Here is a 17,469-nt window from a genome sequence, read left to right on the forward strand (position 1 = left end):
CACAAACTAGTTATTTTACTAGAGGAAATTTTAAAGGATCTATATCAGGAAGAAGGAAAGAGATCCAATATCTTAAATGAAAAAAAGAGCAACAGGCATAAAAGCAATAAATATGGGCAAATATGATCAAACTTTGACCGTATAAAATAACCATAATGTATAGCTTGAAGAGTTAAATAAAAATACATTTAAGGGCTTCGCTGGTGGCGCAGTGGTTGAGAGTCCGCCTGCCGATGCAGGGGACGTGGGTTCGTGCCCCGGTCTGGGAAGATCCCACATGCCGCGGAGTGGCTAGGCCCGTGAGCCATGGCTGCTGAGCCTGCGCGTCCGGAGCCTATGCTCCGCAACGGGAGAGGCCACAACAGTGAGAGGGCCGTGTACCGCAAAAACAAAAACAAAAACAAAAAACATTTAAAATCCTGAAAAACAAACACATACAAGTCAGGAAATTTGAGGTAAAGATATCAATTAACTTGAGATAAATTGAGTATATTTTATAATTTCTATGGTGACCACTAAATAAAGTATATAACTATCAAAAGATTGAGACAAAAGAGGAAATGAGGGGAAAAATACCAAATAAGTCAAAAGAAGACAAGAGAAGGGGAAAATAGAAAATGTAGCAAAGGCTTTCTGTTTACAGTAACAATGGACTAGGTAATGAGAAAACAAATATAAACATAGCTGCTGAAGGCATTTAAGAACTAAAATGGTATTATAGAATAAGAGGATTAAGTTCCAGAAGAAATGAGGTGAACACATTATTCAGGGTATCTATTAATTCTGAGAAAGGAAAGCTTGCAACATCAGGGGGTCAAAACTTGGGCTCCAGAGCTCTCCTCAGCAAAAGAGGGCTAACAAATCTCTACTTACTTTTGGTTGGACCTCCATGTACTACACATTAATCCAAATATGGAATAGCTCCCAAGGTACTGAAGCCAAGCTTTAAATAATATCAATAACAAAACATGGATTTAGCTGCACAGAGATCACTAATGCTTGTAGTTTTAAACAATAAAGACCCCTGGAGGAAAATAATAACATCATAGCCTCAAACTGATTCTATAGTTTTGTTTTCCTTAGTATTTTCTGACTGTAAAATGACAAAAAACTAAGCAAGGAAATAACATCATGTGAACAAAAATCAAGAGAACAGATAATAGAAACTATCCACAGGGTATCTAGATAATGAAGTTACCAGACACAGAAATTAACAAAACTTTGTTGAACATATTAAAAAATTAAAACTGGCAACTTACATATTAGATACTATAAAAATGTGAATTGAATGCTAAATAAAAGAAGCAAATAAAAGTTCTAAACTTGAAAATCTACAACTACAAACAAGACTTTCATGAATAGATTGGACATTATATTAGACAGAGCTGAAGGGAGAATTAGTGAACCATAATTTGAGTCACAAGAAAACATCCAAAATGACACATAGAGATGCAAAAGAAATGTAAGAGAATTATAAAAGCATAAGGGGATTATAGAATATAGTGGGAATATATATCTGGATCTAGATCTATAAGTAAGTAGGTAGCTCAGAATTTTTCAACACTGAATAAAGATGCCAAGCCACTGATTTAAGAGGCACAATGAATTCAAGCAGGGTGAATACTAAGGTAACCACAGTAGAAACATCAGAGTAAACTAATGAAAACAATGGCAAAAGAAAAAAAAAATCTTAAAAGGGGAAAAAGAAATTTTCTTCCAAGGATCAACCATTAGGTTGTTGCACATCACCCTAGGCAAGGAAAGCTATAATAAAATAAAATCCATTCACAATGCAGAAAATGCATGCCAAATGGTAAGTATATATATCAAAATACATAAACAGAGATATGTGTGTGTATATGCATATTCTTCAGGTGAAAGGAATATCACAGATGAAAGGTAGAATAAAGTTCAATGGAAAGGTTTAAAAAATGGATCAATCCAAATGATATTGACTTTATAAAATAATAATGTCTTAAGGCATTTGAAACACACATATAGATACATATATACACATGCAGAGTTAAAATACTCAACAAAAAGAGCACATTAAGTTGGGAGGGAGTAAATAAAGTTTAGGTTTTCTAAGACCCTAGAATTGCCTTGGAAAAGAGAGGAAAGTGCTACTGTTGGTGGGAATGTAAACTGATACAGCCACTATGGAGAACAGTATGGAGGTTCCTTAAAAAGCTAAAAATAGAACTACCATATGACCCAGCAATCCCACTACTGGGCATATACCCTGAGAAAACCATAATTCAAAAAGAGTCATGTACCACCATGTTCATTGCAGCTCTATTTACAATAGCCAGGACATGGAGGCAACCTAAGTGTCCATCGACAGATGAATGGATAAAGAAGATGTGGCACATATATACAATGGAATATTACTCAGCCATAAAAAGAAACAAAATTGAGTTGTTTGTAGTGAGGTGGATGGACCTAGAGTCTGTCATACAGGGTGAAGTCAGTCAGAAATAGAAAAACAAATACCATATGCTAACACATATGCATGGAATCTAAAAAAAAAAAAAATGGTTCTGATGAACCTAGGGGCAGGACGGGAATAAAGACGCAGGAGTAGAGAATGGACTTGAGGACACGGGGAGGGGGAAGGGTAAGCTGGGATGAAGTGAGAGAGTAGCACTGATATATATACACTACCAAATGTAAAATAGCTAGCTAGTGGGAAGCAGCTGCATAGCACAGGGAGATCAGCTCAGTGCTTTGTGACCACCTAGAGGGGTGGGATAAGAAGCGTAGGAGGGAGACACAAGTGGGAGGGGATATAGGGATATATATATATATATATATACATATAGCTGATTCACTTTGTTGTGCATCAGAAACACAACATTGTAAAGCAATTATACTCCAATAAAGATGTTAAAAAAGAAAAAGAAAAAAGAGAGGAAAGTGCTAAATAAACTTAGATTTGGTAAATAAAGAAGGCATGATGTAATATCTATAGTAAACCAAAAGGATAGTAAAATAATATAAAAATGGTAATATGATAGAAAAGAAAAATGGAATAATTTAAAATCTCAACCAAAGCAAAAGAAGGCAAGAAAATAGATAAAAAAAAAAAAAAAAAAGAACAAGAACAAATAGAATCAAATAGTAAGAGAGTAATTTTAAACTCAAATATATCAATAATTGAATGTTATTGATTACACTTAATTACTAGGGACTAAAGGTTACAAATCAAAGCTTGAATTTGTCAGGCAGCCTCGATAAAACAAGAACAAAAACAACAATTTTTTATGTTACATTACAAAAATTCCAAAAATAGAACTTGTAGAAATATTGTAAGTAAAAGGACAGAAAAAGATGTATTATGTAAACATTAAAACAGTAATTCTCAAAGTGTGGGCCAGTGTCCCCATCCTGAGATACCTTTAAAGGTTCCATGGAGTCAAAACTACTTTCATAATAATTCTAAGAGGTTATTTGCCTTTTCCACTCCCATTTGTTCAAGAGTGTAGGGTGGAGTTATCCAGAGAACTACATGAGGTGTGATATCGTAGTAAATTTAACGCAGAAGGAAATACGGAAATCCAGCTGTCTTGTGTTAAGCTTGACATTAAAGAGATTTGCAAATATGTGTAACAATGACCCTTTTCTCACTGTATCTTTTTGTTTAAAAAATACAGTTATTGGGCTTCCCTGGTGGCGCAGTGGTTGAGAGTCTGCCTGCCGATGCAGGGGACACAGGTTCTTGCCCCGGTCCGGGAAGATCCCACATGCCGCGGAGCCGCTAGGCCCGTGAGCCATGGCCGCTGAGCCTGCGCGTCCGGAGCCTGTGCTCCGCAACCAGAGAGACCACAACAGTGAGAGGCCAGCGTACCGCAAAAAAAAAAAAAAAAAAAAAAATACAGTTACTATTCTAAAACTGTTATGAATGCAAAGGCTTTATTGTCTTAAACTCTGAATGAATACAAAAATTTTCTGTTTTTTCCTAATGCAGTAAATATTGATAGATATAACCCACATAAATGAAAACTGTCTGAAGGAGGTCCGCAATAATTTTTAAGAGTGTTAGAAAGGTCCTGAGTCCAAAAAAAGCTGGTTTGATTATGTCAGACACAGAAGCCTAAGGCAGAAAACTTAATACAGTTGAAAAGGGACATTTAAAAATGATAAAATTGGTCAATTTAACAGAAACATATAACAGTTATAAATTTGTGTGCACCAAATATCATGGCCTCAAAAATATTTAAATCAAAAAAATAAATTAAAAAAATTTATGAGAATGAAGATCTACAATCTACAAACACCACGGGAGTCATGTATATAAGTCTTTCTCCAGGACTCTGCTAACATGACAAGTGTTCCACTTAATCAACAGGCAGTATTGCATAATCAATAATGAATAGGCTCTGAGGCAGGCAGTCCTGAATTTCAGTAACACATGCCTATTCGAAAACTAGCTATATGACTATAAGCAAGTTACTTAACTACTCTGATCCTTCGTTCCTTTTTTGTGGAGTGGGGGTGATTTCACATTATTGGGAGGATTAAAAATAATATTTTAAAGTAGCATTTACAACACTTTCACATGTTGGGTACTAAAAATGATAGTTATTGTTTCCTAACAATTATCCTCAATAAAAACAAGGAGTTAAAAAACTGTAACTGAAAAACAAAAACAAACAAACAAAAAACTGTAACTGTGGTGACCAAATAAGGCTTCAAAGAGATATGTTTGAGCTAAACCTTGAAGAAGGAATAGGATATTAATACATACTCAGAAAAGTCTATACACAACTGATTAAACAGTAATTTGATCCAGTAAGTGCACTGGATCAAAAGGAGGAATCTAGGTGGGAAGGAAGTTAGAATAAATTGCCCCCCTTCTTCTTTTAATCTTAGAAATTCTTCGCTGTCAAATAAAGGATGAGAACTGAGCAAAACAGACTTACAGCAAGACTTAAGTTAGAACATCATTACTTCCTCAACATCTCTAAGAACATAATTCTCTCCCTGTAAAAATTTGTTATTTCTTCTACTACCCATCTAAAACAAAACAAATAATAACCACAAAAATATTCAAGAGTCTCTTTCAAAGGGCTTAAATATAATAAATATAAAGGATTGCTTAAATATTCTTGAGTTTACTGCTTCAATATATTCTTTATTAGTCCTTTAAAAGTTTCCTAGGTCCCACAAAATAAAATTGAAGTCAACTATGTTTATCCCTCCTCATTGCCCATGGCAAAATTAGCATTTGGCTATACTTGCTACAAATATCTATTTCAAAGAATTCTTCCCACAGAAATGAGCCAATGGTCTAATAAAACATTCTTGCCACAGGGGAAAAAAACTCTTCTGTAAGGAACAGCAATACTAAAGATGTTGAATTAGGCTGGAGGTTTTCACTAAAGAAGTGTTTGGTAAAGGTCTACCTCCTTTAGCTGCTCAATGATTGCTATGTTTGACAGTTACATACAAATATGCTGAGTTACACTTGAGATTTTCAATTTCAATGCAAAAGTCCTTCAGGATCATACAGGTTGTACGGAAAAAAGAATACTGAAACAGGAATCAGGAAATGTGGATTCTAGCCCCACCTCTGCCAGGAGTTAGACGAAAACTATGTGGGTCTGTTTTTCCATCTGTAAACTAAGAAGCCTAGACTGGCAGATCTGCAAAATCCCTTTCAGCTTTGTTCTAAGCATTGTGTTACATTTCAAAACTAAAGAGTAAGCTAGCACCATCTAGTGGAATCCAAAGAATTTCCTAAGTATATAATGAAAAACATTTCTACAAGCAAAATATCTACAGCTTTATCTTATTTTACTTCATTATTTTTTCTAATGTTCCAATGACAACATTTGGCAGCAAGAATTAATCCAGGCACATTTCCCCTATGAGCTACGACATAGTAATCAAGCCTATGTGAAAATGTTGAATTATTCAATATCTTTCATACTTAGAATACTAGTTTCACTTTTCCAGAAAACAGTATTATCTGAAAATAAAGCAGCAGAAAAAAAAATCTCCCAGTATCTCTAACTATTTACAATAATATTTTCTAGGGCTGTATTACCTGAAATTTATAAATTAATGATTTATAAATTGCTGGCATTAAAGACATTAACATCATACTTATTTTCATTTTTACCCAACAGTCAATAAAGGAAACATGGCAATTTACTCTTTTCCTCTTTCTCTCTATATCAATAACTATCAGTAGGATAATCTCAGTGCAAGTCAGGATAGTCATTTATTTTGTTTATTGCTGCATCCTCAGCAATATTCCAGCGCTGTGTTCTAGTGCCTGGAAAAGTGCTTCCACATAGTAGATGCTCAATGGCTCATTAATAAATTTATTAATGAATAAACCTTAAAATCATTATATATTTTTCAGCATAAAGACTTTGTAATATAGTATAACAAAACAGTAATAATCTTAAATATTAAATGCGTATTTATGAGAGAGGCAATAGAATGAATCAATTAAAAAATTTGGTACCAGGATAGACTGCTGAGTTTCAAATCCTGGCTCTATCATTAACTAACGGTGTGATTTTAGACAACTTACTTGAACTTTCTATGTTTCAGCTTTCTTATCTGGAAAAAACAAAGATTAAATAGTACCTAACTAATAACACTTATGTGAAAATCAAATGAGTTAGTATGTATAAAGCACATGAAATGGCTGGTGGTAAAAAAAAGTTATCTATTACTATATTTATTATACTTAAGTTGTATTTTTTCTATAAACACTTTGGTCATGCAGCATGAATTTTAAAAATTAGTTTAGTTTTAAAATGTTTCTGCTAAAAAGTCAATAAAATTCAATATATTTGGGGAGGAAAAAAGAAAACTAGATTATAACTTATGAATCACCTATTTTTCATTTGCTTTGGCTATTCATTAAAAAACTAAATCAAAAATACTAACTCAAAATATGAAAGATTCCTCATAGGTGAAGTTTATAAATTTTAATGAACACTGTGGCAACATTCATTTAAGAAAAGTTTTCTCCACATTACTTATAAAAAAAAATGTCTTACCAATTTTGCCTGAAATTTACTCATGGGAAATTTCAGGCAAAGGAAAGCAAGAAATATAACAAAGGTAACAAACCTTAAAATTTAAACTGAAATCCACCCAAATTAAAGTGAGTTATAAAAGATAAAGATTCGTGTAACTTCAGGGAAAAAAACATTGAAAATTATAATAAAATCTCTTTTCCAATTAAAATAAATCCATCTTTAAAATCATCAACGTGAAGTGAATTTAAAGAGCTTAAAGCAATTATCTTGTGCATTTAAAGCATGCAAGAATAATGCCAGGTTAAGTAAAAATACTCAATAGTCAAAAACTTGCTGCCAAAATAGAACCAATTATAGCAAATAATATAAAAACATACAAAGTATTCTTTAAATGACTATAAAATTTATATGACCATATATGCCCAATATAATAGTTTATTTTTTGCTACATTTGATCAGAAAATAATCTGTACCTCAATATGTAATATATCTTAAGGATATCATTTTGAATTATATTTTAAATTAATATTTCAGTTATGATTAATAATAATAATTAAGACCATTTCTTTCTATAGTCACAGCACACAATATGTTTAAACATTAAAGAACTAACTTTGTAACTTTCAATTTATAGAATTAAATTTTAAACTATTACTTTAAAAGAGTATATTTCACATTGTTTCTGTTTCTACAATTAACCAGTTTAAGTAGAATGGAAAACATTCAGCATAAATTATTTCAAATAAAGTGCCTTAAAGAGAGTGATAGAGTTGCTATTTTCAGTCACTAAATGCAAAGAAAGTAAAAAATGTACACTAATGTTTTCTAATAAAAAGAGTAATTAGAGTTAACATTGCTAATTAACTGCTGCAATAATATAGCTTAGTTAGAATTAGGAACAAATTAAACTCGAAACTACAAATGTAGAATATTTGGTATTCCTTCCAATTTTATTTCACCTCCTTAAGAAATATTATAGCATGGAATAGTGACTTATTAACTTATAAACACAAATCTATCTTTGTGCCCCTTCATAAGAGTTCTTAGCATCAATATATCATGGAAAGACAAAATCTGTGCTTTTCCCTTAACTCAACCAGAATCTCTGTAAGCAGTTCTTGAAGATGAAAAACAGACTCCAACTGGTCTTCAGAAAATCTACTTTCCCATGCATACTCTTCTCACACTCAATAAATACAGTGTTTTCATTGTACCCAACAGACAGCAAAGATGTCTTTTACTTTGTTTGCTGAGAGTGTACTACATAGAGATACCTCAGGTACATCAATTAATAACATGGCAGTTTTCACATAAGTCTTGCAGATATCCTATCCCAGGAAATCCACTGACTACAAAAAATCCCATACAGCACTGTTGGCAATGAAAATGAAGTGAATGGGAGTTCAAGCATTTCTTCTTACAAATAGCCTTTTTCTTTTTTTTCAAGCTTGCTTCAGTGAGTACCAATAAAGTAACATACATTATCAGTGCACTTGCCTTCATTCCAACAACAACAAAATTACTAAAATTTTACAATAAAAAATTTGTTTCAAAAGTATCAGTATTTCCATATGGGAGAAGTCATGAGTGGTCCCAAAGCAGGCAGCACAGACACATAGACAAATAAACATATTAAAGAACATTATACATTACATTTTAGAAATTATGCCTTGAAATGTTTGCAAAACAAAAGCTTGCTTTGTGAAAACCACTATGTTTTTCCCAAATTAAAAAAAAAAAAATGGGGACTTCCCTGGTGGTGCAGTGGTTAAGAATCCACCTGCCAGTGCAGGGGACACGGGTTCGAGTCCTGGTCCGGGAAGATCCCACATGCCGCGGGATCCCACTGTGCACCACAACTACTGAGCCTGTGCTCTAGAGCCTGCAAGACACAACTACTGAGCCCACGTGCCAGTTACTGAAGCCCGCGTGCCTAGAGCCCATGTTCCACAACAAGAGAAGCCACTGCAATGAGAAACCCGCACACCTGCAACAAAGAGTAGCCCCCGCTCACCGCAACTAGAGAAAGCCCGCACACAGCAATGAAGATCCAACACAGCCATAAATAAATAAATAAATAAATTTATATTTTAAAAAAAGGGAGTTGATGGTGACTGATTAGATCCAATTCTCCCCAAACCTCCTCCAGAAATTCATAAAGTGCAACAAAGAAATCAAAATACCCACAACCTATCCTTCCATTGCAAATGGGAGATAAAGAAATCACAAGTTAAATTTCTTTCTAAGTGGGGTAATAAGTAGCCAGGATCAACACAATCCAGGCTGAATCGACACTTGTACAGAGGAAATCCTACGGAAACTGAATGGATAAGTAAACACTGGAGGTGCCCCAGGGGTGGAAGAACCCATTTATTACCAACAAGGCCTCCCTCCAGAAAGAGAGAGCATCATCCTGAGTGGGATGACAGTACTGAGACCAAGTATATGAATTAAATTAATAAATGCAAATGGCCATGGTCTATATGAGAGAAAAACATTTAAGCTTGGATCAAAAAATAAAACCCAAATCCATTCTGTATACAAGTACATACATAAAACAAAGGGATTCAGAAATGTTAAAAAGTTTTTTTAGATTAGGCAAATACAAACAAAATGAAACCATGTAAGATAAGGTAGAATTCAGTCACAAAAGCATTAAAGAGACAAAGAATGGAACTTAAAATTTTCAAGGCTAAAATTCACAATAAAGATAACACAGTTAAGAATATCTGTATAACAGCATGGAGCAACATTCATGACGCAGAAACAAAAGGATGTACACAAAGAAACAGGCTGATTAAGAACAGATACACAGCTCGGTGTTTTGTGACCACCTAGAGGGGTGGGACAGGGAGGGTGCGAGGGAGGGAGACACAAGAGGGAAGAGATATGGGAACATATGTATATGTATAACTGATTCACTTTGTTGTAAAGCAGAAACTAACACACCATTGTAAAGCAATTATACTCCAATAAAGATGTTTAAAAAAAAGAACAGATACATTCAATCTAGCTCAACTCCTTCAGTCCAAGGTAAATCAAGTACACATTTAAGACCTAAAATAAAAGATCACTAATGTAGATCTTAAAGATGAAAATATATACTTTAAATTCCAACAAAAAACAACAACCTTCTTTTCAAGTGCACACGAAACATTCCTGAAAATTAACCACATGTTAGAAAACCACAAGTTTCAAAAAGCAGATATGGCACAAAAATAATTCTCTGACTATAATTAAATAAAACTAGAAAAAAATAACAACAAAAATGGTCTTTCCATGTGGAAATTTAAAATTTTAGGTAAAAGATAAAATACATCATATAATTGTAGAACAGACGAAAATACCTATACCTTATTCAGAAGTTACAGAATAAGCAGTGCTCGGAGTAAAATTTATAGACTTAAGTACTTATGTCAACAAGAGTGAAAAATGATAAATAATTAAATTACAAATTTAACTTAAAAATAGAAAAGAACAACATAATAAACAGAAGAAAAGCAAAAAAAGCAAAAAACAAAAAACTGCCATTAACATGTATTAATGGTAGGAGTGCAAAGTGGTACAACCCATATAAAGTGTGTCTAGCACTATCTTCCTAGATTAAAGATGTCCTTTGCCCCCCCCCCAAAAAAAATATATCAGGAAACTAACCTAAAGATATATCTGATGAAGTATGAAATGACATAGGTATCGGGTTAGTCATGATGGCAGTGTGGAAGATTGTAAACCATCCATTGTCCATCAACCAGAGACCAGTGGAATAAACTCTAGTGCATACACACAACTGAATACTATCAAGCCATAGAAAAACAATGCTATGAACTCCATATATGTTGTAAAATGAAAAAGAGCAAGATAAAGAACAGTACTTTAAATATTCTATATTTTGTGAAAGAATTAGCATATATACATATATTTCTTAGATATATGTATATGTATGTATATTTACAAACACACACATATATCACATATGTGATACACATGTATTATTATACACATATATACATAAATATCTGTATATAAAAGTAGATGGGATAACAGTGAAATGAAAAAGGATGAAAGCACAACCACTTTGAGTCTTCTTAAATGTAGTCTGTAGAAACATATATCTGTCTTAAATCTCAAAAATAGAACTGAATCAAAGGGAAAAGTGAACTAATTATATTTCAAATTCATAACATAATCACAAATATAAAATACTTCAAGTGAGCACATCACTTTGGGGGCCAAAGTGTAAGGGCCAAAAGAAATGCAAAAAAATCTCAAAATTAATTTAGAAGATTTCTTCTAAATACTTCTAAAATGCTTCTAATACTGGCATTGTTGTTTTGAAACTATTTTATGGCTATTATAATCCATAGCAAATAGTTATGTTAGTGTTGGTATCAACCAAGGACTACAGTGGAAGAGAAAATAACACAACTATAAAGTTCAAAAAGTAAATCTGGAGATATCAATATTTGATATCTTCAATCAAATTCACAGGACTGGACAATTTGAGTATCAAGCAGTATAATAAGAAAAGAGACTGAAATATTCTATATTATAAAATTCTATGAGTTCATTAGACCACTAAGAAAGAGAGAAGAGCAGGGAGAGAGAGAAAAGTGCAAAAGCAAAACAAAATAAATGAAACAAAGAAAATTCATTTGACACCACTGAAAGTAATGACCTTACTGTAAAAGTCTATCAATATAAAGGTAGGCATTTATTCCTGTCTTTCCTCTACGAATGATTCCAAGGTAACCAAATAGTTATTAAATAAATGATTCCAGTTTTTAAAATGTGGAAGGAATGTTCAAATTAGAAAACTCATTTTTTGTATCCCCCACTGCATTAATTGATTCAGGCCACATTAATCAATGGATGAAAGCATTAGATAAAAGGTTTGTGGGAAACTTTATAATGGAACGTTTAGGCTATCACTCACATACCTAACATGCAACTGTATCATCATTAAAAGCAAATAATCACTGTATGACTCCTGACGTAAGGCAATACGAAGCACAGAGCAACCCCTATGAAAAATTCCTGCCAAAAAAGACTAAATTTTAATTAACTCAAGCCTGTTGCACTAGCTTTCATTTACAGGACATGAAATATTTATAGGCATAGTGAAACAATTTTAATACATTAAAAGGAAGTAAATGGACAAACCCAAAATGTGGGACACTGTATAGGACAATTAACATAGGTTTTGCAACAGATCAATGGCATGGAGGAAAAAAAGTGGAAGGACTACTACAGATTAGATAGGACTTCAGACACCTATGTAAATGTAATATGTGGTCATTGTTTGTGTTATGATTCAAACAAACCCTGATAATTTTAAGAAAATAAGGAAATCTGGATTATGGATTATCAGTTGATAGAAGGAATCACTATTAATTTTATTAGGCAACACAATGCATTGTAGTTAAGTAAGAAAGGATCATATTATTAAAAACCATCTCCTGAGGTATGAAAGGATGAAACTTTATGATTTGGGGATTTGTTTTAAAAAAGAAAAAATACAATAAAAAACAAAACAGTAATGATGAACCAAATGTTGACTATAGTATATGGAATCTCCATGTATTCATTTTGTAAATGTTTGAAATGTTCAACAATAAAAAAATGAAAGAAAAAACAAAATATTACATAGGCAAACAAATTAATATCAAGAAGGCCTAGGTAGAACCAGGCCTAAACACAGAAAGCAGGCTTACTTCTACTCCTCCACCTGCTCCCATCCCATTTCGTGATATTTCAGTACAGATCACATTTCCTAACCACCACAGGATGGAGAAGGTGGAAAGAATGTACCTTCTGGGGGTCCAATAATTTAAGCCATTAGTAGTATACCAGAGTAATGTTTTTATCTAGTTCATTATTTTCTGCCAGTCCTTGATTATTGATTAACCATCATTTAAGCCCTTATCAAGTCCCTTGAGAATCTCACACTTAAGTTTAAAAAAACCAAACAAACAGAATTTTAAGCCAGGTATTAAAAAACATGAGATTTTTATTTTAGACTTACCACACTGGAAATGTATAGAAGTGAGTTGAAGCTGAATTTCAGTGGGCAGAAGAGGGAAGTTGGGTAGTAAGAAGTGAGAGCAAGAACAGAACACTCTTTCACAAGACTTGACAGCAAGAGGAAGAGAGATGAGGCAATGGACGGCAATAGGAAGAATCTGACATGAGAAAGGTGATAAATGATGGAGGAAGGTACCAGAGGAGAATGACAGGTATATTTACGTAAAATAGAAGGGCTGGTCTTAAATAAGACAAGACATTTTCATCGCTGAATTTTATGGATTACAAAGAATAAGGATGGAAATGCTATTGATATATAGGTATACAGACAGACAGATGGAGGGACAAAGATGATTAGGGAGATCCAAACTGATAAACTCTTTCTTTTATGTGGTATTAGTAGCCTTACCTAAAGAAGGAAAGGTTAGTCCAAGTGATGTATGTAGGTAAGGAGAGTAGTGTCATACCAGGAAACAGTTATGACAGTTGCTGAGAAGTACAGAAAGCATGGGGTCCATAAAAATATGATGGCAACAAACTAGGGTATTGTATTCTTCAGTAGAGTTCAGATCACTGTTGATTATAAGAAAAGGAACAGGGAGGTGAATATACTAAATTTAAGGAGCTACTAACAACCACCCATTTGCCAGTGGTGGGAGCATATTCCTTTTATATATATTAAAACTAATTTTGTTTCCTTCATAAATCTGGATAAAAGATTAAATAAGTATGGCTTGGATAAAATAAGCAAATTAGTGATGGTGGCCTATTCTCAGAAAAGAATAAATGAAACAAAATATAATAATGAGAAATAAATGTCAATATATTTAAATTCCACTGTTCTCACCAATTCGAGTGATTTTATTATGTGAAAGTTCAAGATTTTGGATATTAGTGCAGCCATCCAAACCATGAAAAGAAGTCAGTTGATTTTTATTAAGAAGAACAACACAGAGATTTTCTAAATTTTCACAGTTGATAGTCTCAATATTGTTTTCCTAAAACAAAGAACAAATGCAATTAGTTTTATTTCAATGGCTTATTAATGAAACATTTAAAGCTTGCAAAAAGAGGGAAGATGAGATATATGATCTTTAAATGAATATCTGAATCCCTAATTTTAAGATAACTATGTAGAGTGTTATACTATCTAGATGAAAATACTAAGTAACCAAATAAATGATTTTGTATTTATTAATAATCTTTTAAAATATAGAAAACACAGAGGATCATATAACAGAATATTTCAAACTATCTAAATGAACAAGAGTGAACATTTGGTCATAGTTGCTAAAAAACTTATTTTAAAGAAACCAAACATGGAAAAATTTGAAATCTCCCCATTTCCCTTCCTCAGTCCTTTTTGCTATCTTTCCCTCCAAAGAATACCAATACCATGAATTAGGTATATATCTCATGTATAGATTTATACTTTTACTAAACATGCATATCTCTGCAATACATAATATTGGTCTCAATGTCAAGATCATATGTCACGGATGCAACATCAATTCTCTTCTTTTAAGATTTCAGAAAGATAAATGGGCTTCTAAGAATCTTAATGGTATAGTCCTACAACATCCTTCTCAAAAATATGAATATAGCCTTTGTCTAATGGAGTAAACTTAATAAGAAGCATAGGAAACAAAGTTTGAAAAGAAAATCATATTGGTGGAAGCACAGTCAGTTTGAATTGAAAATAATATAATCTAAAATAAAAATAAAACTCTAGCACCCCCCCCAACCTTCTACGAGAAAGAAACATTGAGAAAAATTCTCAGCTGCAAAACAGAACACTTCTTATGGAAAAGAAAGTATGCCTTTGGGGAGTCCCTGGTGGTGCAGTGGTTAAGAATCCACCTGCCAATGCAGGGGACATGGGTTTGAGCCCTGGTCCGGGAAGATCCCACATGCCAAAGAGCAACTAAGCCCGTGCACCACAAGTACTGAGCCTGTGCTCTAGAGCCCGCGAGCCACAACTACTGAGCCTGTACGTTGCAACTACTGAAGCCCACGCACCTAGAGCCCGTGCTCCACAACGAGAAGCCACTGCAATGAGAAGCCCGCGCACCACAATGAAGAGTAGCCCCTGCTTGCCACAACTAGAGAAAGCCCATGCACAACAATGAAGAACCAACGCAGCCAAAAATAAATAAATAAATGGGGAAAAAAAAAAAAAAAGAAAGTATGTCTTGAGAATGGAGTTAAAAGCCTAGTGGGCAGAACCAAGAGTCACAGAGACCCATTCCCATGGAGCAGAACCAAGTCCTTATTAATAACTGATGGTAGTTTCTTAGCTATGGACCAGGGGTGGTCCATGAGCTTCTTGTTTTCTCCCATATTGAATGGTAACAACTCTTGTAATTAATCAAGTCCTCTCTCACCACTGTATGTGGGTGTGGGGGAGGGAAGACAACTTTTCCTTTAACTTCATAGATCTCTGAGTTGAAAGAACTTTCTCTGAGCAGATCATCTCCACTTGGATCTGACTTAGATGAGAAGATTCTGTGCTCAAGTCTGAGTCTGATGCCATGAGTTAATGAGACTTTGGGGTCTTTGGGACATGAGTCCTTTTGCATGCGGGAAGGATGTGACTCATTAGGAGCCAGGGGCCAGACTGCAGGAGGTTGTTACTTTGTAAGCAGTTCCAATAAACCTCACAACCCAATATTCACACATCCACATAGTCCCCTCCCACATGAACTGAAAGCTCAGCCAATAGAACACAAGCTAGCATGATGCCAGCAGATGCTTGACAAGCACTTCATATTGAAGCTTGTCTTTTTGGAAAGCTCACCCTTTTAAGATTCCCAAGAAAGCACAGAGAGAGAGAGAGAGAGAGAGAAATTCCAAACTCCCAAGGCACCAGACATGTAGAAGAAGGCATTTTAGACATTCCAGCCCCAGCTGCAAATTACATAAGAGACCCAGGCAACATGGTATGAAGCAGATGAAATGCCCAGATAAGTCTGGCCTCAATTCACGGCCCACAGAACTGTGAGCAAAAAAAGTGGTTGCTGTTTTTAATTAACTAAATAATGTGGTCATTTGTTATGCAGCAAAAAGTAACAAAACAATAACTATATCATCTGCAAATAGAGACAGTTTCCAGGTCATACCATCTAATCACCTTCCCTGTATGGTTCTCACAAATTTTGGCCCTTGATCTCTTTTAGACCCTGAGTTATAGGTTACTTTAGTAAATGTTTCTTCAAAATTGTCATTTCTTAAAATGTACACCTGAATTACACCTTACTCCACTTTATATTTTATTATAAAATAAGTATTGAGAACATAGGACATACCTGTGCATCAATGTACTTTAACTTTTTGCAGTTACTCAGGCTGTGCAAAGAGGTTAATCCACAGCGCTGAAGAGACAGAAACTGAAGATTTGTACACTCTGCCAGTGTGGAGAGACTACAACCTGGCAAATCTTGAAGTGTTACTCTTGTAACCTAGGGAATTCAAGAAAATTGGAACACATAACATTATCTAACTATAATGAATATAAACTGTACTAGCCTTGCAAAATTGTTTTAAAAACTTCATCTAAAAAAAGTAATGCTATATATTGAAACCTACACTTATTAACAACTCAATTTCATTTAAGCTATCTGTCCATTTTGCCAATTTTGTTCCCCTCATAGAAAGACAAAATAATGCAGTCATTCATGACCAATTCAAGTTCAAAACTAATATGCATAGAAGCAATAATAACATTGTAATCATTTATTAGTTCACTCCCTGATTTTTCACCAAATTCATTTTCCTTGTTTTTCATGTCCCTTGGCATTATTTTCAGGATTGCACTATATAAATGTTTAAGATCTGTGTTTGACAGTATCTTAGGGATACCTGGATAGTACCAGAAGCCACAACGGGTCAGGGGATAGATTTTATATCCAACCTGCCATGCTTCAACTAGAATACCTTAGCTATCTTCCAAAAAAGAAGCAAGTTTAACTGAGAAGAGATATTATAGAACCTGTAATAAGTAGAAGCATGCAATAATAATTGAACCATGCAATAAAAACTACATTCTATTATGTCTTCTGTATTATAAAGGTATGAATCATTCCATACTACTGAATAATGTAATATACCCAGCGCATATAGAATCTGCGGTATAAAAAATCATGAATAGCTCTTAACATACATTTACAACATTTCTTATTATTGAGATATTACTGTAGACTCAATGCTTCCTTTTTTCCTAAGGCACTTTTCTCTTTTTAAGTCTTTTCAACTAAAGAAAATTCAATATCAAATAATGTATTCAACTTTATGGTATGCACATTAAGGACTACGCTTAGAGTTCTACAAGAATATGTCAGATAGAAATATTTTGAGATTACTGAAAAGCACTCCACTTATTAAACTCAAGAGCTCTCACTTAAGTAAAACTGGCACAGTAATAATGTAATAATATGTTGGTTCTTCACCA

At 33.8% G+C, this 17,469-nt stretch overlaps 1 protein-coding gene across 1 annotated transcript in view; it reads right to left on the reverse strand.

Annotated features, from left to right (window-relative positions):
- LRRIQ1 (leucine rich repeats and IQ motif containing 1) overlaps window positions 1-17,469 on the reverse strand; it is a 174,706-nt gene that overhangs the window by 133,935 nt on the left and 23,302 nt on the right. Inside the window, 2 exon segments of the mRNA XM_019952053.2 lie at window positions 13,870-14,020; window positions 16,328-16,480. Coding sequence (XP_019807612.1) covers window positions 13,870-14,020; window positions 16,328-16,480 — 304 coding nt within the window.

This window comes from Tursiops truncatus, chromosome 11 (genome assembly GCF_011762595.2).
Source record: "Tursiops truncatus isolate mTurTru1 chromosome 11, mTurTru1.mat.Y, whole genome shotgun sequence".
Classification (NCBI taxonomy): domain Eukaryota; kingdom Metazoa; phylum Chordata; class Mammalia; order Artiodactyla; family Delphinidae; genus Tursiops; species Tursiops truncatus.